Source organism: Tarenaya hassleriana, unplaced genomic scaffold (assembly GCF_000463585.1).
Source record: "Tarenaya hassleriana unplaced genomic scaffold, ASM46358v1 Cleome9, whole genome shotgun sequence".
Classification (NCBI taxonomy): domain Eukaryota; kingdom Viridiplantae; phylum Streptophyta; class Magnoliopsida; order Brassicales; family Cleomaceae; genus Tarenaya; species Tarenaya hassleriana.
The window spans coordinates 2,482,449-2,504,746 of NW_010971389.1; the positions used below are offsets into that span (position 1 = coordinate 2,482,449).

Genomic DNA, 22,298 nt, shown 5'->3' on the forward strand with positions numbered 1-22,298 from the left:
CGGCCCGAACCCGTCCGAAAATTATAAGGACATGGGCCTAAAAAATGTAGGCTCATTAAACTTCGGGCTTTCGGGAATTTCGAATGATTTTTTAGACAAAAAATTCAAATCCAGTATGAATTTGGAAATTTTAAAAATTCGTGATGAATGTGATAGTTATCTCATAATTGGATAATTTTTTTGGGAATTTTCCTTAAATTTAAGCGTTAGATTGTTTTTGCATAATTAACCTATGAGTAGTAAAATTGTTTTTGCTAAAAATAATTACACACACTATCGTATATACCAGCATTTTTCATATATCGTTGTTGATCATGAAATTAATTTATTTTGGGTTCCAATATTGTATAAAAGAATATATATATATAATATTGCCGCATGTAGCATAACAGAGCTCTTCTGTCTCACAAGTTGTCCCATATGCATGTGCATGTTGGGGGGCATACCGAGTATGATTTACGTGCATGTTATTATTGACCATTTCTCGTATTATTCTCTTAGCATCCATATGGGTCAATTTAAAAGCAACCCATATAATATTCATTAGACGACTTTTTCAATTAAATTAAGCTCAAATTTGTTCCGAATTGTTTATATAAGTTTTCGTTATTTATGACTAGAAAATCCATAGGTTTGAATCGATTTTCGAGAAGACTTGCATATATCAACCATTCACCAAGTCAACGAGCCACACACATATATATATATATATGTAGATATGCTACTTACTAGAAGAAATATGTAAAACGTTACATGAGTGGGGACAAAAACAGCCAATCTCGTCGACTTACTGGGATGTGGATATCACGCGCTTTACATGCGCGTGGGTATTTCGATGACAAATTCAACAATGGGCATATATTGTAATGCAGGTGGGCCTAGTAAATAAGAATGAGTTAAAAATCTTTCATTTAGCGTTGGGCTCAAAAGGCCCTTTCCACAGCTCTTCTGGTTTTTTTCATTGTTTTTTTGGTGCTTATTTGATTAAATAATTACTCTTTAAATTTGAAAATCTTTTATATTTTAATGGGTAAATCACTCAGATATACCAAACCTGTCGCAGGAGTTTCTCGGATACACCAAAAAAAATATAACTCATTAAATTTACTTCAAAAAAACCATATTACCCTTAATAAAACAGTGTAATTATAATTGTAATATCGTAATTGATTCTAAATACAGTTGCAATTGATTCTAAATACAGTTGCAATTGATTCTAAATGAGGTGGCAAAAAATACATCTAATTGTTTACAAGATCTTTAGTTGTTATATGATCGTAAATACTTCTTTTTTTAGTCGTATACTAGTTATATAACAGTCGTAATAAAGTCGTAAAAAATATGAAAGAAAGGTTATTTCGGATTTTTTAAACCCAAAAGTGGTATAGAATTGAAAAAAAAATTTACTTTTGGGTGTATCGTTGAAATTGTTGCGACCCCTTTCGTATATTTGAGTGATTTTCCCATTTTAATGCCCATTTTACAAAAATAATAAAGATTATTTTGAGAAACTTTTAGAAAAGAACCGAAACATTTATATAGAATGCTATTGAAAGTTTTAGTTTGCATAAAATTTAGATATTAGTATGCTTTACATTTGGTTTTGGTTTATTTATTCCAATAATATTAGGATAATAATTAAGGGTTTTAGATTTGATACCAGACACCGGTTATATTTTTTAGATTTGAAGTTATCGTAAAAGATAGTGGTTAATAATAATAATAATAATAATAATAATAATAATAATAATAATAACGGATTCAACAATAATATCATTTGAATATTTCCTTGGAATTTTAAATTTTTATTTTCAATATTATAAAGAATAGATTTTTAATTTCTATTTTTAATGTTATAACCTCTAATCAATAAAAAAATCCGTTTAAAAAACTATTAATATCTAAATTCTATACTTTTTTCCATAACTCTCAGTAGTTTATATTAAGATTCTCGGTAGATTATATTTTTTAAAAAACTAATTATTATATAGACTGCTAAGACTTCATCATGTGATCAAACATTTTCAAAGACAAAACCCATCCCTCTCTCAACACTTACCAGACATATATCTCCACCGATTTACCAATTTACCATATTACAAAGAATAACATCACAAACCAGACATATATCTCCACCGAACCGGACACAGTTCCTGTCTGCTCATCGCCCCTGTCCCATCGCCACCACCGGAATCCTAACCTTATGCCCTCTGCTTCCTTTCAACATCACCTCCCCGAAACTGTATTCTCCGGTCACCGATCTCACCGTCAAAATCACCGAGAACTCTCTGGAGTTTCCCGCTCTGATTGTCATTGCAGGAGGGTTTACTTCAATGGCGATGGAAGGATCCATCGTCGCTGTCACAGTGTAAGTCTCTTCCTCTTCTGCAACATTCGTCACTCTCCTCGTTACAGTCTGGATCCTCGCCAGGTGGGCAATGGCTATGGATGGAACGTTGAAGTTTGAAGGATGTTTCATGGTGTAGTTGCACGGTCTGTTCGTGTACCTCCTGATCTCATCTTCGTCGATCCCCCGCGTCGTGCACAAGAACCCGACATAGTCTTCGTACCCTTCGATTTTGAGCAAGAACAGTTCTTTCTCGGTAATCTATCAATTTTCTCGGGAAAATCAACAGTTGGGAAAAGAAAAGAAGAATCGTACCTGCCTCGAAGATGAGACCTGGATCTAGTGAAGCTCGTGGATTGACATGACCACTTCCGTAATCGAAAGGAGTGGCTTTGATAAAGTTCACAACCTCGGTTTCGGAATACTGCTGAGCTTGTAAAGGTCTCCCTGCTCTGTCTATGATAGTCGAGGTTGTCATCAGAGCCGATTTTATAGCAGCAGGGCTCCACTGAGGATGCTTCTGCTTCACAAGAGCAGCTATCCCGGCTATGTGTGGAGCAGCCATGCTAGTTCCCGATATCATCGCAAATTCTTCGCCTGCCCAAGATCCGAGTAAGTCAAATCATTTTAACGAGAATGATAGCTCGATGTTTACCAAATCCTTCTGCATTTCGATATATATGTATCCTTACCGACGTAATTTGCTTCGTCTGTTCCATTTGGCGACCATGCAGCCCATATGAGAGAACCCGGAGCAAGAATATCGGGTTTGAGAAGATCGGCATCTTGAAAGCTGAAATCTTTGGTGTTAGGTCCTCGAGCCGAGAACAATGCCACTTCAGGAGCTGATTTGTGAAGTATCGGTTCCAACCCATCTCCAATGCTTCCCATTGCTTTAAAACTCTTTACCCTTCCCGTCCAATCCCTCGCTGTCGTGACGTTATAGTAATCAATCAATTCCTAAGTCGAGAAAAAGCACGGAGAAGTTGAGAACGAGGGCACAATTCACGAAAAGAGCGAAGTAAAAAATCATATTATTACCATTGACTTAGAGATTTCTGTGATCAAGATGCCAGGAATGGGAGAGGGGAAAGGGTCGAATTTCGTTCCCGGGGAAACATTCTCGACAACGAGAACAAACCCGACAGCTCCGAGATGCTTGGCTGTCTCCGCAACCTTCTTGACGGAAGCTGTTCCACTGACAAAGTTGAAAGAGTATCCACAAAGAAGAATGTTTCCCTCGACCAATCTCTTGTTCAAGACTTCCGGCCTCTGGCAATCTGCTGGATTGTACTTTGCCATGGAAGAATCCACCGAAACATCATTTGCGGAAACCATAACATATGAACGACGAGGATGAGTAGAAGCTGCAGTAAAAACACATAATGATTCACAGAAGCCATTGTAAAGACAGCTATATCGTGTATATAAACACGAATGGATACATAATTAGAAGAAAGCAAAACTCACGGGTCAATCCAATTCCGGGAAGCGTTTTTCCGTTCCCGAGGGTCAGATGGTTTTTGTATCTGCGGTCATCAATGGCAGCCGCCACGGTAGTGATCCAAGGGCTGTAAGAAACCAAAGTTTTTGGGAAAGGCCCTCCATTGCCAGCAGCTTGAGCAACAAAAACACCGGCTTTTACAGCACCAAGAAGCGTAGCATCAAATGGATTTAAGAATGTTGTCTTTGTAGTTGCAGGAGGAGTGTTCGGACCTACCGAGAGACTCAGAATATCAACTCCGTCATGAACAGCCTGCTCATAAAACCACATTCTGTTAAGATGATCAGATTGATAGAAACATCAAGAATGATATTTACGGGTATCTGATCATTACTTCAGAAAATTTTGAAGATCCTTTGACTAATGACAACGATTTACGGGTATCTGTCCAACTTGATGCCAATTATTCTGTTACCTGATCAATGGCTGCAACCACATCAGCTACAAAGCCACCGAACAATCGGTAAAGAGCCTTGTAAACAGCAATCCTGGAACAAAACAGGTTAGGATTTAGCTTCCGGAAGATCGAGGAAGCAAACATATACACTGAACAGCCACACTATGTCATGTATTAACCTCGCACGAGGAGCCATCCCGCTCGCTTTACCAAACTCATAGCCATGCATTCTCACCGGGATACCATTATTTCCGGCTGCTATAGCTGCTGTATGACTGATAAACCAAGAAACGAGTGTGAAGATAAAATTTTTGATCATGATAAAATGACGAGGTTAAACACCTTAATATAAAGATTATCAGAAAACAAAATGATGTGGAACTATGAAACAAAGTTATTATCAAATACACCGACCTTCCATGTCCATCACCATCCATTGGTGAAGCATAATCGATATCTGGGTTAAACGCTCCAGCAGCTTTCGCGGCTTCAGCAAAATGCTGTGCTCCTATGATCTTACCATTGCAGAAGCTCTTCCCGGAAAGAGGATCGTCTTCACACTTCCCTTTGTAACCGGGAAGCGGGCCATAAGGTACAGTGTGACGAGAGGCGAAACTCGGGTGATGCGGGTAAATCCCCGAGTCAACAAACCCGATAACGACATCTTCTCCTGCCCTATCGTAACCGCCACCCGTGGGCCAAACGTCGGTAGGCAGTCCCAGAAACTCTGGTGTATGTGTCGTGAGTTTCTTCACTTTCCAATCTCTGTCCACTGATTTCACATCCGGGGCACGACGAAGGATTTCTGCCTACTAATACGGAGGAAACAGCGTAAGGAAAACGAGAATCTAATCAAAGCAAGCAATTTGGCAGAGAGATGATCTCAAGTCGGATTTCACCTGTTCATGGGTAATGTGAGCTGCAAATCCATTTATAAGGTGCTTATAACTGTACAGCTTTCTGTATGTTCCTTCATGGAAGAGCATCCCGAGAAGCATGTCATGTTTCTTCTCGAGGTGACTTGCATAAGATATCACCGATTCACTGTAAAAGCAGCAGCAGGTTGTGAATATGAACCCAACACTCGACATATAAACAGTACCAAGTTGCATTATTCATCAGGCAGTAGTTTTTAAAACTCCTGCTAATCAAACCAAGAACGTATGAGAAAAATCGATTGATAAAAAGAATCTAACCAATGTAACCATCAAATGGGTTTACCTTTTTGCATCAACTTTCTCATCAGATTCCATTGCAGTGGCTTCGAAACCATTTTCACCGCCTCTGTAGCTTATGATTGGATCTCCATCCATTGTCACAATGTAAACCTCTGCTTTCGCGGTGACGAAGAGTGCTAAAAAGACGAGAATCTTAGACCCGAGATCCATCTTGATCCTTACCAACGAAACTCCAGCTTAATCTGCTATACACTAATCTGCAAAATCAAAATGGAATGAAACAAAATTAACATCAGAAGACAATGGCATCCATTATCTCATTCGATTCGCCTCGTTAAGAAGCCACCTATACGTATTCAAAGATGAAACTGATCAATTGTTCGGATGCAATGAAAACAAAAAATTCAACTTTCTCTTTGTTTACCCTAAATTTCTCAGAAACGGGACACATCAAGCCAACTAGCTCCAAGACAAGAACTCAGGAAACATCATTAAGACCTAAACACATAGACAAAGTAAGAAAAACTACCTCCCTCTCATCCCATATATAGAAACCGACACAATAATCACAGTTGCAACTACTTGCTCTTCAACTCTTTAGTAAAAAAAAAACAAAAGAATCTTAAATCTTTTCCGAAACATATATATATTTTTTTTGTTAATGTTCCGAAACATATATTCGCTAGGTGAAGAATTTAACCAAACATTAATCAAAATCCTGAGAAAGGAAGAATGCCCACTTCCTCAGATCATACGAGCAAGGAGTAACCAACCTCAGATCCCCTGAAAAAAAAAATGGCGCCAAGCTTGATTAATTAAAATACACCCAAAAAAGCACAAAAGAACAAAAAAACAAGAACAATGGGTCTGAACTTTTACAGCGATTCACGAAATGAATCAGTAGCGGATTCACAAAACAGAGAGAGCTTTGGGACGAAATGGTAAGCTTACGAGTGAATCAAACCGAACCGCGATTGTCCCAAGATTCTGATAAATCACATTTGCAGAAAGATCAACAGAGCAGGCTGGTCAGAAACTGATTAGAACCCTAACACGTGATTAAGAAACACTTCGAAAACGGGTTTCTTCGTGAAGAGAGGTCGAAAACAGATCAAAAACAAGGAAAGGGGGAAGCGGAAGAAAGAAGATAAACGAGAGATTTTACAGCGATTCAGTGAGTGAGAGTGCGTGTGTGGATTTGGAGTGAGGTCGTTAGGGTTTTTATCTTTACTTAATTATTACTATCAATTATTTTTCAGTGCCAAGCATCCAACAAACCGGAAATGATGGAGGTCCCATTTATATATAATAATTACATTATGTAAATAATATTTTCTAATAAAATGGTGAAAATCTAAAGATCATACAATTATAATATATAAATAAACGTTAGTATAACGAAAATTTGTAGTGGAAAACTGTACAGGATACTAATATTAAATTGAAATTATATCCCAAAATCGACACAGCAGTTATATGTAAGAAATTTCGTATTGATAATATTTTTATTTTTGTAAAGAACTTTCTACATGTGGATTTATTATATACATGTCCGAAAATACAAAATAGGAGGGAGGAGAGGGCGAATTCGCGCGCAAACTGTCCGAAGTCGATGTAACATGACGATATTGCCCTCGACGGACTGTGCGGTTGAATAGATGTTTATTTGTATTTTTTAATTAGATCCGTGTTTTTTTAATTTACTATTTGATTCTTCAATTACTTCAAATTAAGGATAACATGATTACACTTTTTTTTCAAAAATAATTTTTTTTTAAAAAATAATATATTTGCACTCGCAATACTAATATGTTTTGCAACTTTTATTTGATTGTTGAGTATTCAACTTTGGTCATAGGTGTAAATGTCTTAGACAATTATTCAAAAGTGGCGTATTTTATGTATGTTTTCTAGTATATGGGGCAATTTTCCTTCAACAAAGTTGGACCGCATTAAATAAAATAAAAATCTTAGAAACACGCCTAGAAAATGAGTCAACGAAGATACCTTAAATTTTTTTGTAGCTTTCTCACTGTCACAAAGTTTTTCAAAGTGGAAAATTTAAGAAACTTCAAGGACGCAGCATTTTCATAAAAATAGCAATGATGATTCCTTGCATATGATAGACCCTAAAACATAATTTTGCTACTTTAATGTATTTTTTATTTGAGAGATTTATTAGAATAATATATGTTAAAAAAAGGCATGATACATTGTGTTTTGTAATATTGTACAGCTTTGTAACAAAATCATAACCCTAAATGGTGATATAATAATTTTGTGGTGGCAAATGGTTAGAAGCGGCCTAGATGGGCAAATGGTGATACAATGATAATAACTACGGATGGTTATACAATTTAGTTTAATATTATTAGAAAGAGATGTATAATTAATATTAATTTACCTTTTTATAAATTAATTTAAATTATAAAAAAAAAATCAACAATGAGATTGACGGAAAAGGGGGAAAAGAAAAGTAAAGAGAGAAAAGGATGTTGACTTAATTGATGAAAGGTGAAAAGTTATATATTAATTAAATTTATAATTTGAGGACCAATGTAACTAATTATTATGTTTGATTAAAAAAAACCCTTTTATCAATTCATAAAACGCGTTTTTCCTAAAAAAAAACATGTTTCATCAACACAAACTCAACAAAGATATTTTTTTGAAACTATTTAGTGAAATTATTACATGACAAAAAAACATAAACTATATATATATACATATTATATGGTGTATCAAAGCGAGAATTATCGAAAGCAAACAAAAAAAAACATTGTAAACAGCATAGAAATACGAAACCAAACCTATGATGATAAGATCGGGAAAAAGAGTGATAATATGATACATATTGAATGTTCAAATGAAAAGCTTTAAATTTTATTGTATACCTTGTGCCAAAGGAATCACGCGCGCGGATATATTTATATTTTAAATATTACGAGCGTAGATTAGGTTTTTGGAAGTATGCATGTAAAGTTACAACATCTGAGAATCACATGCAAGGAGTGTTCCCACAAGGCACCACATCGTGTACCGTCCCAGCAACCAAAACAAAAACAAAAATTCTACCATTTAGTATAATTAATATCGAGAGGTTCCCAAAAGCAATGTAAGAGACTTGACGTATTTCGTCGTACCAAACCAATGTGCCAAAAGACGTGCTGGTTTTGTGTGGTTTTTGCCGTGACGACCTCTCGCACTCGTGTTATATTTCGATTTTTTTTTTTTGTCAGCCGTAGCTTGGAAATCGAATTACACATTCGTTACCAAAATCCATGCCCAAACACAAATTATATATAAATTATGCCTTTCGATTCTAAACAACCTCCTTATAAACGGCAAAAAGCTGAAATCATAATCTTATTTGTTATAAACCCTTTCTTATATATCTTATGACCGCAGTTATCTAAAAAGACATTACTATACTAATACTATAGGAAATCAGATTATGCTAACTCGACATCTAGGCATCAGACTAGATGATGTCAAGTCAGAAGACACACGATGTTGCATATGGCTAAATTATTTACTTTTATTTTTTTAATTTAGATATTCGTTAGACGTCCCTGTACGCTAGAAGACGATGACGCAATGTGGAGGAAAACCCTGAAATCAAAAAGCTGTATAAAAAAAAGATCAGACACATCCATCCATGGACATGTAGAGAGAGAGAGATAGATAGAAAAAAAAAAGAGGATGGCGGCAATTCTAGGGATAGGGACAGCAAATCCTCCTAATTGCATCACTCAAGAAGACTACCCTGACTTCTGCTTCAGAGTCACCGGCTCTAACCATTTGACCCACTTCAAGCACAGATTCACCTCTCTCTGTTGAGTTTCTCTTCATTTCCTATTATTCTATCTACTTATAAGATCTCATATATGTATATAGCCTCACGTATGTGTATGTGTATGTGTATGTGTATGTGTATGTGTATACATATCTCGTATATTGAGCAGGTGAGAAAACAGGAATCAAGAAGCGTTACCTGCATCTCACGGAGGACATCCTGAGAGAGAACCCGAGCCTTGTGGACCACAATGCTCCATCGCTGGAGCTCCGGCAGAGGATATCAGAGGCGGAAATCCCGAGGCTCGGGAGGGAGGCGGCTTTGAGAGCGACCGAAGATTGGGGACAGCCGAAATCGGAAATCACCCACCTCATCTTCTGCGCAATGCAGGCCATACACATGCCTGGGGCGGATTTTCGGCTCACTGTCAGCCTCGGCCTCAGCCCGTCCATCCGTAGGATCATGCTTTACCACCAGGGCTGTCATGTCTCGGTCACTGCCCTTCGTCTCGCCAAGGACATCGCCGAGAATAACCACCGAGCCCGTGTCCTTGTTGTCTGTTGCGACATGACCATCGGGAGTTTCCGACTGCCTTGCGAGGATGATGGAGAGGATCTCATCATGCAGACAATCTATGGCGATGGAGCGGCTGCAGTCATCGTGGGAGCAGACCTGGACAAGTCATGTGAACGGCCATTTTTCCGGATAGTGGGCGGGGCGCAAACGATCATTCCGGATTCAGATGGGGCTCTCTGTGGGCGTGTGAATGAGAATGGATTCTCAATGGACAGAAGAACAAAGGTCCCTGGATTCATAGGTAATGTGTTCCTCTCTTACAAGATGTGATTCTTTAACTTTAGGCTGATTGTGATCAGACTGAATTTACTTACCTTGGGTTAGCGGGTAACAGCCTCGGCCATTAGTTGTCACCTCAACGACTTCTTGACTAAAATGCTTCACGATACGGGCACCGACACAATCAAAGACTGGAACGCGGTGTTCTGGGTGATGCAGGCAACAAGTAAGCCAGTGCTCGACAGAATAGAAGCAGAATTGCAGCTACATAAGGACAAATTAGAGGTTTCAAGGAAGGTGTGGAGAGAATATGGGTACATGATGAGCTCGAGTACCTTATTCGTCCTCAATGAAGTAAAGAAAAGGATGGTTGAGCAGAGGAATGAAGGTTCCGATTATGGAGTCATGGTCGGGTTTGGAGCCGGTCTCACCCTTGACGCTGTTGTGCTACAGATGGTGCCTTTGCCTCCTACGCTTGAATTAGCTGTCTAACTTTCCAATGGAGTTCATTCTCACATAAGATTGGACCAGCAAAATAAAGCATAGAGAATAATACCTTTTGTGGTCAGCAATGGCAGATCAAGGAATGTCTGTGATCTGCTCTGAACTGGTAATGAATAAAGCAACGGTACTTCAATATGTCAATAACAATAAATGCCCGACAATTTTTATATGCAATCAAAAGAGTGTTTCACTGTTTATGGATCATGCTTCTTTTATTACGTACGAAATGCAATTCAAAACAAAGGTATTTCTGGTCAACAAGATCCAGGAAATTTGAAAAAAGAACATTGAGCAACACGATCTTCACAAACGAAGAAGGATTTTGCACCACCGAATCTGCACGGAAAACAAAAGCATGAGCCATGTTAGTAAAAATTGATTTGATGAATTCATGACAAACCTTTTCTTCATGAAGACGGGCACTTTGAGGACACAGGCAGAAACTGTTACACTATCGCACTAATCAATTTCCCCAATATGAAATCCCACATCACCGAATACGTGGTGCCGAATCGCAGTAGAGGTAAAACACTTAATTACCGATACCAAAATCATCTAGATGATTAACAGTTCTGAATTAGGATCCCCAAGGATCACACAGTAACACCAAAACGAATAATCGGAGGAAATTGAAATTCAATCCTTGTACACACCTCTAATCATCGAGAAACGAAAGGCTCGAAACGATTCCTCCGCATCAGTGACCGCCATGCTCCTTGGCATGCTGCTGGTGCTCGAGGTGGCGGCGCTCGTGGGGAAGAGCAACAAGGTACGATAAGATCATGCCACCGAAACAGACATGAAGCAGAGGATCGACGGAGCTGGTCTGAATGTACTTTTCGTTGTAATTGTCGAGACCTCTCTTCACAGCGTTCTTCGCGTTCTCAATCGAGAACATCGGCTTGAAGTAGCTCGGAAGCTCCTTCACCTTCTTCCCCTTGATCTCACTGTACACCCTCCTCATCGCCATTGTCGTGTTCCCGTGGGTTCCGATTCGCTGAATCGAGAGAAACCGAGCAAACCCTAGCTTCCCAGAAAAATGGGGATCGGGAAGAGTCCACGGGTAAAATTCTTGAATCGGGTCGGAGCCCCACCATATTTATTGATCTATTATTTGATTATAATTAATAAACACTTCTTGCGATTTTTTTATTTTATTTTGTTCTTTTATATAGTAGTTAGCAGTAGAGTATTTCATATATTTTAAGAAATAAGTCTTTAATATTTTGAAAAGCATAGGAAGTTATGTGCTATTTATACAGAAAGAAATCCATTTTTAATCTTCATTATTCCAATAATCCAAATTGCTAACTATGTTACGAGCTCGGATGACGTGGCGGTTATTCATTGGAGGGATGACGAAGAGGCGACGTAGTTCGCCCAGCCAAAGCCGCCAAAGCTCTCAGAAGGAACGGGGAGGACATTTTGGCGGACTCAGGAAGACAGAGAAAAGAGTGTTGAGGAAGATCTTGATCCTTTGATAATGGCGGAGGAACCCGAAAAGGAGCCGTCTTCAACCTCACAGCAATCTTCCGGTGACACAAAACCCGATGATGCAGACATTAAATCCCAGGTTGGTCGATTTATACATCTCTCACCCTGGTTATCCTTTTCTTCGATTTCTACGATGCCCCGCCTTTTGATCTGATGATGAGTGATAGAGGGCTTTTAGTTTCTGTTGTTGGATCATGCCCATCTGGGAATATATGATCAATTAGGGTTTGCGAATTTGGAGCTCCGTTGCCTAATTTTGAGCCAATTCGATCTTTTAATGCAGCCAGTAACTTTGTGTTGTATCTTGTGTTGATTCTTGAGTTAATTTTGTGTGATTTTCCAGGCTTCAGCGCCTTCTGGGTTTCAAACTTATCCAAATGGGGATTTCCCGATGTATCCGGTTTGGTATCCTTTTCTAGCTCCTGGAATGAATCCAACGCAGTACGAGGAACAGACGAACCGAGGAGCTGGCATCTATGCGGTCCCTGTCCTTCCTTTTACAGGACATGTTGCTGGTCTTCCTTCTAATAACCTTATCCCGCTTACATACAATATCCCAACGTAAGTAGTTTTCTTCCATCTTTCATGAGTTTGGTGAATTACCTTTAATAATTTATATTGCTGTTGCCGTTCTGTGTGACCTCTCTATTGAGGTGTTAAGCTTCTCATTCCCAGGTTCCTTACCCGGAACAAAAATATTGTAGAATTTTATGCTAGATCTTAAGAATATCGTGTCGTACCGAGTATTGCTTGTTAGGATCATTGGGTCGTCTATGTACCGAACAGAATTACCGGTTTGGATTTCTCTAGAATTGGATACTAGATTCCAGTTCAATGCCCTTTGAGAGGATGACAAGGTAGTCACTTAAGCATGGACTTTATGAGTTTAACCCAGTTGATAATACGAGCAGTTCATCAAGTGTGTGTCCAAATTTAAATCAGATTTTCGAGTCATTGGTGAGTTTAAAGAGGTGTATGAGCGTGGTTATGGTTTTGGTAATTGACTTTTGTTTCTTATAGCACGAGGTCAAGTAATGAGGCTGCGACTGGGGGTGATGAACATGCACAAGGTGGGCAACAACAACAGGGTCAGCAGCAAGAACCTGCTCATCAAAGACAAGTCGTTGTAAGGAGATTCCAGATAGCGTTCCAGCTTGATTTATTTCTCATACTCAAGCTGGCTGCTGTTATCTTTTTGTTCAACCAAGATGGATCAAGGCAAAGGCTAGCCGTTCTGGTGTTTTTCGCTTCAATTATATACTTGTAAGTCTCAAAAATCTGTTAGATTTCTCTTCAAGAACCGTGGGATCTAGAGTATGACAAGGAATCAGTGCTGAACATCCGCCTTGGCAATTGCTGAAGGCCTTGAGGCTTTTAGTTGGTTTATGTTCAGAAGCAGTAAAGTTAGAAGCTTAAATGCTTTGACTGTTGAATTTGACAGATACCAAACTGGAGCACTTACTCCGTTAGTTCAATGGCTTTCCCAAGGCATGCAGAGGGCAGCAGCTGCACCACGGCATCAAAGACCTGCTCTAAGAGCTGATAATGATCCAGCAGCTGCAAGGCCACAGAACGATAATGCTGCTCCGGGTATATATATATATATTATGCATATTCAACATTACACTTGAAGATTTTATCATTTTCTGGCCTTAGTACTATATTGGCATCTTTCATGGCTTTGACGTTGCTATACAACCTTTTAAGTCCTTAAAATTTCGGTCTTTTCATATCATGATATCTCATTGCCTACCTGTGTTATGCTCGAACTCGGCTTTGGAAGACAAATTTTTAGGAGAATTATCTGAAGCCATCGTCATATACATTTTAACTGAAGCTGTTACATTATGTGCAGAAGGACAAGGTAGAGAAGAGAATGAAGCTCAGCATGCGGATAACGGGAACCGAGCAAATGAGAATGAGAATCCAGTTGAAGCAGAAGTGGGAAACCAATGGTGGGGAATCGTCAAAGAGATTCAGATGATCGTCTTTGGCTTTATAACGTCGCTTCTCCCTGGCTTCCACAACTTAGATTAGACAGATAGCAACCCTTTTCTTCATACCTATCCTTGAGATTAAAGAAATGAAAAATGTCTGGTCTTAGGGTTGATATCTTGTTTGAAACAGAGTACATAAGGTTTACCCTTTGGAACCAAAATAACATGTGTACAATTTGTCATATATCATACATGGTATATGTGAGTAGCTATGCCATTTTCCTTTTGGGAACTTTTAGCTATGGTTTTTACTTTACCGGCCATATACATACGCGTATTTCAGTTGCTACAAACACTTCCGAAACCACTGGAACTTTCCCGACAGAAGCTTAAGATCACGCTTTCTTGGTAATGACATGGCCGCATGACCTTGTAGACTCGTTGCTCGGGTGACCGCGTAATTGATTACTTTTGAGTTAAAAAAAATTATGTAGGCAAATCTCATTTGAATACTAAAATAATATGATAATATGAAGTCACTGAAATAATTAATATACATCAGAAGTGAATCAATAAATTAGACCATCTTTATATATATATATATATATATATATGAAGAGGAAAAATCACTATAAAACTGCATCAAATATACAATGATGATACAAAAAAACATACAAAAATTATTAAAGGGAGCAGGAAAAAAGCCCAACAGGAAACAGAAACACGAACTCTAGGGTTAGAGAGACGAAGTGGTGAACGAATGATAACTTGCAAAATAAGGCACCCAAACTTAAAAGGTGAAGGAAAGAACAATGGAAACACTACTCTATGGATATATCTCTAAATACTGGTGCTTCAAATATTTCATTTACAAGTAGGGACCAAAGTTCAATACCCGAATTCTGAGCTCAGCCCGAAGACGGTGGTGATGATGAAGTAGAAGAGGAAGAATCGGATGCAAGGTTCGATTGGTCTTGAATTTGTTCGAGCTCGAGCAATGGTTTTAATCTTCTTTCGACCTCGTTGCTTTGTCTACAGATCTCGTCCACGACCATGGAGTAAGCCAATTTACAAGATACTTCATCCGTGAATGCCAATGTCCATCTCCCGTCGACCAGACCTTTCGTCTTGAGCTTCTCATAGACTCCACGCTTTGCTGGATCCAAGAATGGTAAGGCGGATGGACGGATTCTCAAGTGTAGCCATGTAGGGTGTTTCTCATCTATCCGAGGCTGATAAACACGAAAGAGAAATTATTGTGTGATCATGTACAATATAATGGTCGATATCTTTGTAAATGCCATATATGCGTGATCTTTCACGTGGGGCTAGGCAAAAAAAAACTGATTCAGACACCCGAACACTATATGAGATGAAATCGAGTTATAATGTGGCCAAAACCCGAAAATCAGGTTTGAATTCGGGCAATTGGGTCTGAGATCACGGTATTACCCGTGGATACCTGAATGAACAGTAAAAAAATTTGTTGCCCCAAAGTTTTATATATATTACAAACCTATTGAATCTCTTGATTTCGGATTCGGGTTAGCTGACCCAAACCAACTCCTAATATATGATATATATTTTGAAAAAAAATCTAAATTTTGTATTTAAACCACCCCTTTCACATGTATATTACCTAAAGGACGATAGAAGCGAGTACTTACATTGCATCCGGCTAAAGGTGCAGTGACACGGACAATCCCGTAATCTGATTTCAAAGGCGATTCTTCAGTAAGGACGATCCACCCGGATAACCCGGATGTGAATGCTAGAAAGGAAAAGTGCCGTTCCTTGCCTCTTTCAAAGGCAATCCTACAGGGCACTGCATCACCTGAATAGAACAAACCCAAAAGATGAGAATGATTCCCTCCTGAGATGATAAGAACTCAATCAACAGAACAAGTTTATTTTTTTGTTATTCGCAAGATTAAATGGAATTGTACAAGAAAAATATTAACGTTCTTTCACATCCGGCATTAACAGTCTTGTAAGTAGATCATGCAGTTGTAAGAACTAACCTAGTTTCAGTTCGGTGCCAGGCTTCGGGACTGAAACATCCAAACCAGAAGTTGTAGCGAGGGACATCTCAGGTGGATCGGTTGGAGGCTGTTCTGGCAAGGGCCTACCAAGCGAGAAGATTTGGATTTGATGAAGAAGCAAAAAGACCTAAGAAAGAAGAGGTTAGATTTATCAGATATCTCAACCACACATGCTGCCTTGGTTAAGAGAGCAATTCACTGGACGAACCTTTACCAACTCGCACATTCTTTCACCGGCCGTGAATGATGATTCGCTAACAACGTTATCTGCACAAAGTTCCCAATTTGTGAATGATTTACAAGGTTTGATGAGGGAGATAAACAGAAGAGGGAAAAGATCATTCACGATCAGAGAAGAAGGAAATGGACAAAGAGTATTCTACCATCAGAAGAAGATTTGTTCAGCTGGAGAAGAATGAATTTAGGCTCTTTTCGAGGTGATGGAGCTTCAATCACTGTCAAAAAGAGATTTAGTATTAGACACAATGAATATATTCTCTGTATTTGAAAACCGCTTTTAACGTTTATACTTGCCTCTTTTGCACTTTTTCCACTCATCAAGCAGTACTGGGATGAGTAGATCAGACCAGGTACCCTTAATTTCCCGAATAAGTGCGCTTGAGCATTTCTCATATGAAAACTGTCCGGACCATTGTAATATCGACATATCGTTATTGCAATGCTGAATAAGGAATCTGAATAATAGAAAGAGAGGATAAACAAGTGGGGCTCAATAAAAAAAACATCTTGAAAGCGACATACCTTCAGCATCTCAAGATGTTGGCAATTAAATTCTGCCTCGCTGTAAGGAAGCAATTGACGTAAAAGCCAACCACCATCCCACAGTGTTTCAGCAGATATGTTTTCTCGGCAGAGAAGATTGACCAATGCGTCCACCACCTAGACAATATACATTAGTCAACTAAGACGAGCATTTGGGAAATTTCAATCTAGGAAGGTCAGGCCAAAAAAAGTTTGATTTATTTGTTATCCTTTCAAGTCTCATTCACTGCATAGCAACCTACTCATGCATACAATGCTTAGATTTTAAATAATTTTACCAACTTAGGTGATATACCTGATTTCTATGTTCACTGGGGTTAATTCCTACCCCAGGCAGTGAACAGCATAATCCAAATTGCTCCTGTTGGGCATAGTTGGAGGAAGAAGTAAATCAAACTAACACATTCAAAAGATTGAAATGAAGAGGGAGGAGTTAACTGTCAAGGGAAAATTAAGATGCAGTAGAGTACCTCCAACTTCTGTAAATACAAATCAATGTCACTGCTTGTGCCATCTCTCATGGACCCATTTTCGGGTGAAAAGAGTTGTTCTTCACCAGAGGCCTCACCAACCAAAGATTGCTGTAGGAAATAAGTACCAGATTAAGATTTTAATAGAAATGAACAGGGAAAACAATTAAACAAGAGGTATTTTCCGGCAGGAAGAAAAAAAATATAAACTTCAATCCATGCCATCTACAAGTGCTCGAGCAAAAGTGGTTTAAGGACCCCTGACAGGCAGGTACTGTAATTCTTTAAAATCGAAACTACTGAATATAACCCTGTCTATTAGAGACATGCTGGACAAGACAGGTTGCACCACAACACTGATATCAATAACAGCAACTCACCAGCAAAAGTTTTTTGTGCTGCTTACGCTGAGGAAGAATGCCAAAGGCATCAAGCATTGATTCTTCGAGTTCTACAAAATTGAACAGCATGTAAGAAGTTCAAACCCCAAAAGAAAGAGTTCTTGAGAAAGGCCAACGACAATACCTTTCGTTTGCAACAAAGTGGCCATCACAAATAAAGAACCCACCGCTTCTACCTCATCCCCTTCTGAAATATACTGAAGCAAAGTCTCCCTAGTTACAAAAGACATCAACTAAAGCTGTGAATACAGAATAAGCCACAGGACAACATAATACCCTTAAACAGTGAAAACATCATGATATTTTTCTAGGCTGGAGGTGCTAAAAGCTAAAACATTACCTCAACGTCAAATGTGGGTTGTTGAAGTTACTTTTCTCAGTATCTTCAATGCAACTGTGAGAATCAATGCCCTCGCTTGATACTGCAACGCTTGAACATTGCTTAATTTTCTTCTCAGCAATACCATTGCCTTGATGTTGATTTCCAAGTGTAGAGCTTTCATGAGCGTGAGACCTTGAAATGAACGCCTTTATGGGGCAGAAAAGAGCAGCAGCAGTTGTATTTGCCAAATCTTTGATTTTAACTACACGCAAGATGCAGCAAAGCAGATAAAGGGAAGTGACCGGGTCGATTGGGATATCCTGAAATTACCCAGAAACCAAAAGTAGACCAAATTAGGATTGTAGGATCATACACCATAAAGCCTAAAGACTCAAAAAAATAAATTAAATAATTTAAAAGGAATAAAGAATTCAACAAATAAAAAGGGGCATGTACATTAACAGTCTCAATGCACAAAGACGGAAGAATTAGTGGGAGAGTTAGATGCTGCAGAATGTGGTCTGTTATCAGCCTCCCGATATCAGGTATGCCAGCGGAAATAACATCACTAAAATAGTACAGTGCGTCCTCGATCCCATCAGTGGCAGCAAGAAGTTTTGTCCTCGAGTCTGGGGATGGACTCCTTTAAGAACAATAAAATGACAATCCTCAGAAGAAGAGCTTTTTGCCATTGAAAATGAAACTGAGAGAATTATGCTGGATCTTACCTTAGGGTGTCCAACACCATTGCACTCAGATCCTTGCATTGCTTTTGGAAAAACAAAACTAGTTTTGAAAAGTACTCTGTGTGCGATTTTTATTTGTGAACTAAATGACTTTGTTGTTATCGGTTTTAAAAATATTTTTGTTGAAGGTTTCATATTAATATTATTATTATTATCGCAAAAAATATTTTTATTTAATAAAAAGTCCGAAGCCCGGTCTGAACCCGCCCGAAGCCCTGTAGGGCCGGGCTCCGGGCCATCGATCCTAGACTCGAAAAATAAATGGGCGGGCCGACCCAGCCCGAAAAATTCTAGGCCCGAATTGAATCCGGCCCGAACCCGGCCCGACCCGCCCATTTTATATAATGTTTGGATATGATTTATATAAATCAATAAAATATATGAATTTTATACGTCCACGGACCATAAAGCTTGGTGTCTTTTTTATGTAAGAGTATTTATCTCTAAAAACACAAACAATAAAACAAGTCAACGTCAATGAGTTCATAAGATAGTGGCCTCGTAATTTGGCACTTGCGACAATTATTAAGACGGAGACAAGAACATGTTTTTGACGTTGTAACCCATACGACAAAAATATCTATGAACACGATTACACAATGTACATACCTTTATCTATTTTAAAATTTTAATATTCGCAATAGTTTTGGAAGAAAAAAAAGTTTGATATCGAGCAAAATTCCATGGTAATATTCGCAATAGTTTTGGAAACACTTTAACATTATAATTTTGAAATTCCACCACAAATATAACATATACATTTCCGATGTATATGCTTATGAGCCAAGTTTATTTTACTTCCTCACCATAGGCACAAGCACAACCACACTATGTGCTAGGAAATCTCGTTTCTTAGATTCCATTTTCTTACAATTTCGCCCCAAAATTTATATGAATATCAGAAAACCCCCAAAACTTCCATTTACAAATATTTGTGGAGATACTTTCAACGTTATAATTTTGGAATTCAAACACCCATACAATATAATACATTTTCAGAGTAAAATGATAATTAAACCAAGTTCGTTTTATTACCTACCAACCAACCAAAACATATGTACTATGAAATCTTGTTTCTTATATTCCATTTTCTTACAATTTCACCCCAAAAATTATATGAATATCAGGAAAACCCAAATTGCTCATTTGGGGAATTGTTGCGGCCACGTAAGAGTTGTTTGGATCACTGACTTTGGATCATCTTCAAAGACAAATCTATCGGCTCTGTTCTTTTTGTCCTCGAAGCCCAAACAAAACCAGACACAACCCAAGAACTACGATTATGTCGAAAACCGCTTTTTTTCTCGGCCTCGGATCCAAACCTCTCCCTCCACTTCTCTCCTTTGGCACTTTCCTTGTCCCTTATTCTTCTTCCTCCTCGCCGGCGATCGGAGTTTCCGCCGCCGACTGTGCTCTTAAAACTTTTGGCCGAAAGGCTCGAGCTTCCCGCCGGCGATTGGCTCTGGGTGTTGGTGTTTCGTTCTGGATGAACATGGCGGGTAATTCCGCTGGGAAATCGTTCGTCGCTTCTGCGAGACAGACAAATCCTTCACCCGTCGAAGAGGTGTGTGTCTCTGTTTCTTCCTGTTTGGTTGTCGGGTCGTCTCATGAAAAATCTGTGATTTTGGGGTTTTGGAGAATCTGCAGTGAATGAGATGGAGTTTCTGGAAGAATCTGCAGTGAATAAGTTCGGTTACTTTGGTCTATAGGAACTGGAGTATGAATCGTGTAGCTTGTTGATGAAGAAATGAAATTGGAATCTGAAACTAGTGGAAGAGAGAATGTTATGGAAGATTCTGATCACAAACCCTTTTGTCAAATGCAGGCTTTGAAGAACGTGGAGTGGCCAGACAGCTTCCCCTTCAAGGACGAAGATTTCCAGCGATTCGACGAGTAAAGATTCTTTCGACCCGAACCAGTGTTTGTGTTCTGTCCTCCGCGAACATATGTGAACTGTATGGTTGGCTTGAGATTTGTATGTTCCTATTGCTAGTTTGGAGTGACATTCATATCTTATGTCCCCAAGTTTCGATTTTTTTGGCGAGTTGGTTTAAGATTTTCTGGACTCGTTAAAAAACGGGTTGAGCTGGTTGGGGTTGGTCTGGACTGAGCCGAGCCAGCTAGTTGTACACTCATCACATTCATATATTATGGCCCAAGGTTCCGAGTTTTCGGTACCCTTTTCGGGGGGTTTGAGTAATCAAGGAGAGTGAAAGCCAAAGCATACAACTTGTTTCTTTTTTCAGGTCATCTGATTCGCTGTTCTATGATGCTCCACGGTTTGTGACACACATTGACGATCCGGCCATAGCTGCATTGACAAAGTACTACTCTCGGGTTCTGCCTACAAGCAATACTCCGGGAGTGAGCATTCTCGACATGTGTAGCAGTTGGGTGCGGAAAAACAAATCTCCGATCTCTGTGTGAATCTTCATAAATATCGATCGTTTTGTGATATATATGTTCATGATATGACTCTTTATGTGTGACCGTATAGGTCAGCCATTATCCGGCCGGGTACAAGCAAGAACGAATAGTTGGAATGGGCATGAACGAAGAAGAGCTTAAGCGTAATCCGGCAAGACACATTCAATCCAAGTGTTAGAAAAAAAAAACACAACTTAAGGAACATGGAACCGCGAAACTGAACCAATTTCTTGTTTCTCATCAGGTTCTAACCGAGTATGTAGTCCAAGATTTAAACCTCAACCCGAATCTGCCTTTCGATGATAACACTTTCGATGTGATTACAAACGTGGTAAGTTACGTCTAACCTTGTCGGCATGTCTCAAAAAACGATGTATCTACAAAATCTGTTTAAAGATTTGCTATTTTGGTATGAATCTGAATCCGAATCCGAATCTTTTGGTTCCTGTTGTAGGTTAGCGTGGACTATCTTACGAAGCCACTCGAAGTATTCAAGGAAATGAGCAGAATCCTCAAACCCGGAGGACTTGCTCTGATGAGGTTTTCCGTTATCTTCCCAAGGAGAATCTTTCGTTGTTCATAGCATGGAAACAAACCCGAGGTTTCAAAGTCCGGTTTTGATTTATGTTTGTACAGCTTTTCCAACCGCTGTTTCTGGACTAAGGCCATCTCGATATGGACATCAACCGGTGATTCTGATCACGCCGTGATCGTTGGATCGTATTTCCATTACACCGGAGGATATGAACCTCCTAAGGTTAACTTATCTCTGCACATTCCATCCATCCATGCTGCAACTCTTTTCTTCGACGCTGATTTTTTTTTTTTTTTTTTTGCATGAACTTGTTTCCAGGCTGTGGATATATCCCCGAACCCTGGACGCTCGGATCCGATGTACGTTGTATACTCGAGAAAACTATCCTCGGCTTAAGCAAACATTGCACGGACTCGGGAAAGGTCTGTCTGTACATAGGCAATGTCTTTGTGAGATGGTAAGACTCCAGACAGATCCATATTTAGCCCGGCAGTCTTTGAAATTCAGCGTTTTTTTTCCTTCTTTGTAGACACAACCCGGTTTTGGGTTACAAGAAATCGACGTAAACCGGGTTAACCAATTCGGTTCTGTCTTCTATCTGGTCATCACCTAATGAACCT

General features: G+C 39.0%; 6 protein-coding genes and 1 long non-coding RNA gene across 10 annotated transcripts; 3 read left to right on the forward strand and 4 right to left on the reverse strand.

The window, feature by feature from the left end:
- Positions 1-1,996: 1,996 nt before the first annotated feature.
- On the reverse strand, positions 1,997-6,660 carry LOC104803977 (subtilisin-like protease SBT2.6). Of its 4 annotated transcripts, none has more exons than XM_010528100.2 (12): positions 6,378-6,660; positions 6,200-6,209; positions 5,470-5,683; positions 5,148-5,292; positions 4,663-5,057; positions 4,428-4,523; positions 4,267-4,339; positions 3,818-4,103; positions 3,389-3,714; positions 3,040-3,307; positions 2,663-2,944; positions 1,997-2,571 (listed from the first exon to the last, which is right to left on the reverse strand). In XM_010528100.2, exons 3-12 carry the CDS (start codon positions 5,634-5,636, stop codon positions 2,162-2,164), a joined length of 2,448 nt encoding a protein of 815 aa, XP_010526402.1. In that variant the 5' UTR covers positions 5,637-5,683; positions 6,200-6,209; positions 6,378-6,660; the 3' UTR covers positions 1,997-2,161. The 4 variants fall into 4 exon arrangements, with proteins under 4 accessions (XP_010526402.1, XP_010526401.1, XP_010526403.1 ...); XM_010528099.2 differs by having other exon boundaries at positions 6,167-6,209; XM_010528101.2 differs by lacking the exon at positions 6,378-6,660 and adding an exon at positions 6,306-6,322 and having other exon boundaries at positions 6,167-6,209.
- Positions 6,661-8,775: 2,115 nt separating this feature from the next.
- On the reverse strand, positions 8,776-9,513 carry LOC104803982. Its single transcript, XR_770299.1, has 2 exons — positions 9,421-9,513; positions 8,776-9,052 (listed from the first exon to the last, which is right to left on the reverse strand). It is a non-coding gene; the product is annotated as an uncharacterized LOC104803982 (long non-coding RNA).
- LOC104803980 (chalcone synthase 1-like) lies at positions 9,051-10,718 on the forward strand. Its single transcript, XM_010528102.2, has 3 exons — positions 9,051-9,261; positions 9,392-10,039; positions 10,133-10,718. The coding sequence occupies exons 1-3, from the start codon at positions 9,129-9,131 to the stop codon at positions 10,507-10,509; spliced, it is 1,158 nt and encodes a 385-aa protein (XP_010526404.1). The 5' UTR covers positions 9,051-9,128; the 3' UTR covers positions 10,510-10,718.
- On the reverse strand, positions 10,663-11,592 carry LOC104803979. Its single transcript, XM_019201319.1, has 2 exons — positions 11,175-11,592; positions 10,663-10,857 (listed from the first exon to the last, which is right to left on the reverse strand). Exon 1 carries the CDS (start codon positions 11,489-11,491, stop codon positions 11,219-11,221), a length of 273 nt encoding a protein of 90 aa, XP_019056864.1. The 5' UTR covers positions 11,492-11,592; the 3' UTR covers positions 10,663-10,857; positions 11,175-11,218.
- Positions 11,593-11,905: 313 nt separating this feature from the next.
- On the forward strand, positions 11,906-14,247 carry LOC104803983. Its single transcript, XM_010528104.2, has 5 exons — positions 11,906-12,094; positions 12,359-12,576; positions 13,036-13,278; positions 13,457-13,605; positions 13,871-14,247. Exons 1-5 carry the CDS (start codon positions 12,005-12,007, stop codon positions 14,050-14,052), a joined length of 882 nt encoding a protein of 293 aa, XP_010526406.1. The 5' UTR covers positions 11,906-12,004; the 3' UTR covers positions 14,053-14,247.
- Positions 14,248-14,563: 316 nt separating this feature from the next.
- On the reverse strand, positions 14,564-18,777 carry LOC104804525. The gene is made up of 14 exons (XM_010528838.2): positions 18,699-18,777; positions 18,427-18,613; positions 17,989-18,290; positions 17,773-17,861; positions 17,628-17,698; positions 17,248-17,358; positions 17,073-17,138; positions 16,757-16,894; positions 16,529-16,634; positions 16,378-16,449; positions 16,203-16,261; positions 15,974-16,121; positions 15,620-15,786; positions 14,564-15,184 (listed from the first exon to the last, which is right to left on the reverse strand). Exons 1-14 carry the CDS (start codon positions 18,716-18,718, stop codon positions 14,861-14,863), a joined length of 1,860 nt encoding a protein of 619 aa, XP_010527140.2. The 5' UTR covers positions 18,719-18,777; the 3' UTR covers positions 14,564-14,860.
- A 1,148-nt stretch (positions 18,778-19,925) lies between these two features.
- LOC104803985 lies at positions 19,926-22,266 on the forward strand. Its single transcript, XM_010528106.2, has 8 exons — positions 19,926-20,280; positions 20,542-20,609; positions 20,963-21,110; positions 21,214-21,294; positions 21,388-21,474; positions 21,598-21,683; positions 21,780-21,900; positions 21,997-22,266. The coding sequence occupies exons 1-8, from the start codon at positions 19,999-20,001 to the stop codon at positions 22,072-22,074; spliced, it is 951 nt and encodes a 316-aa protein (XP_010526408.1). The 5' UTR covers positions 19,926-19,998; the 3' UTR covers positions 22,075-22,266.
- Positions 22,267-22,298: the final 32 nt, after the last annotated feature.

Bases quoted from the DNA above. Each gene is read 5' to 3' on its own strand.
- LOC104804525 (XM_010528838.2), bottom strand. From the start codon at position 18,718: ATGGTGTTGGACACCCTAAG. The intron at 18,614-18,698 runs GTAAGATCCAGC...TTGTTCTTAAAG, and splicing joins ATGGTGTTGGACACCCTAAG to GAGTCCATCCCCAGACTCGA. The intron at 17,862-17,988 runs GTAATGTTTTAG...TTTTGTAACTAG, and splicing joins AACCCACATTTGACGTTGAG to GGAGACTTTGCTTCAGTATA.
- LOC104803980 (XM_010528102.2), top strand. From the start codon at position 9,129: ATGGCGGCAATTCTAGGGATAGGGACAGCAAATCCTCCTAATTGCATC. The intron at 9,262-9,391 runs GTTGAGTTTCTC...TATATTGAGCAG, and splicing joins GCACAGATTCACCTCTCTCT to GTGAGAAAACAGGAATCAAG. The intron at 10,040-10,132 runs GTAATGTGTTCC...AGCGGGTAACAG, and splicing joins AAAGGTCCCTGGATTCATAG to CCTCGGCCATTAGTTGTCAC.
- LOC104803985 (XM_010528106.2), top strand. From the start codon at position 19,999: ATGTCGAAAACCGCTTTTTTTCTCGGCCTCGGATCCAAACCTCTCCCT. The intron at 20,610-20,962 runs GTAAAGATTCTT...TTCTTTTTTCAG, and splicing joins GATTTCCAGCGATTCGACGA to GTCATCTGATTCGCTGTTCT. The intron at 21,111-21,213 runs GTGCGGAAAAAC...GTGACCGTATAG, and splicing joins TCGACATGTGTAGCAGTTGG to GTCAGCCATTATCCGGCCGG.
- LOC104803979 (XM_019201319.1), bottom strand. From the start codon at position 11,491: ATGGCGATGAGGAGGGTGTACAGTGAGATCAAGGGGAAGAAGGTGAAG.
- LOC104803983 (XM_010528104.2), top strand. From the start codon at position 12,005: ATGGCGGAGGAACCCGAAAAGGAGCCGTCTTCAACCTCACAGCAATCT. The intron at 13,279-13,456 runs GTAAGTCTCAAA...TGAATTTGACAG, and splicing joins TTCGCTTCAATTATATACTT to ATACCAAACTGGAGCACTTA. The intron at 13,606-13,870 runs GTATATATATAT...CATTATGTGCAG, and splicing joins GAACGATAATGCTGCTCCGG to AAGGACAAGGTAGAGAAGAG.
- LOC104803977 (XM_019201330.1), bottom strand. From the start codon at position 5,636: ATGGATCTCGGGTCTAAGATTCTCGTCTTTTTAGCACTCTTCGTCACC. The intron at 4,104-4,266 runs GTAACAGAATAA...TTTTATGAGCAG, and splicing joins TGGTTGCAGCCATTGATCAG to GCTGTTCATGACGGAGTTGA. The intron at 2,572-2,662 runs GTACGATTCTTC...TCAAAATCGAAG, and splicing joins AGGTCTCATCTTCGAGGCAG to GGTACGAAGACTATGTCGGG.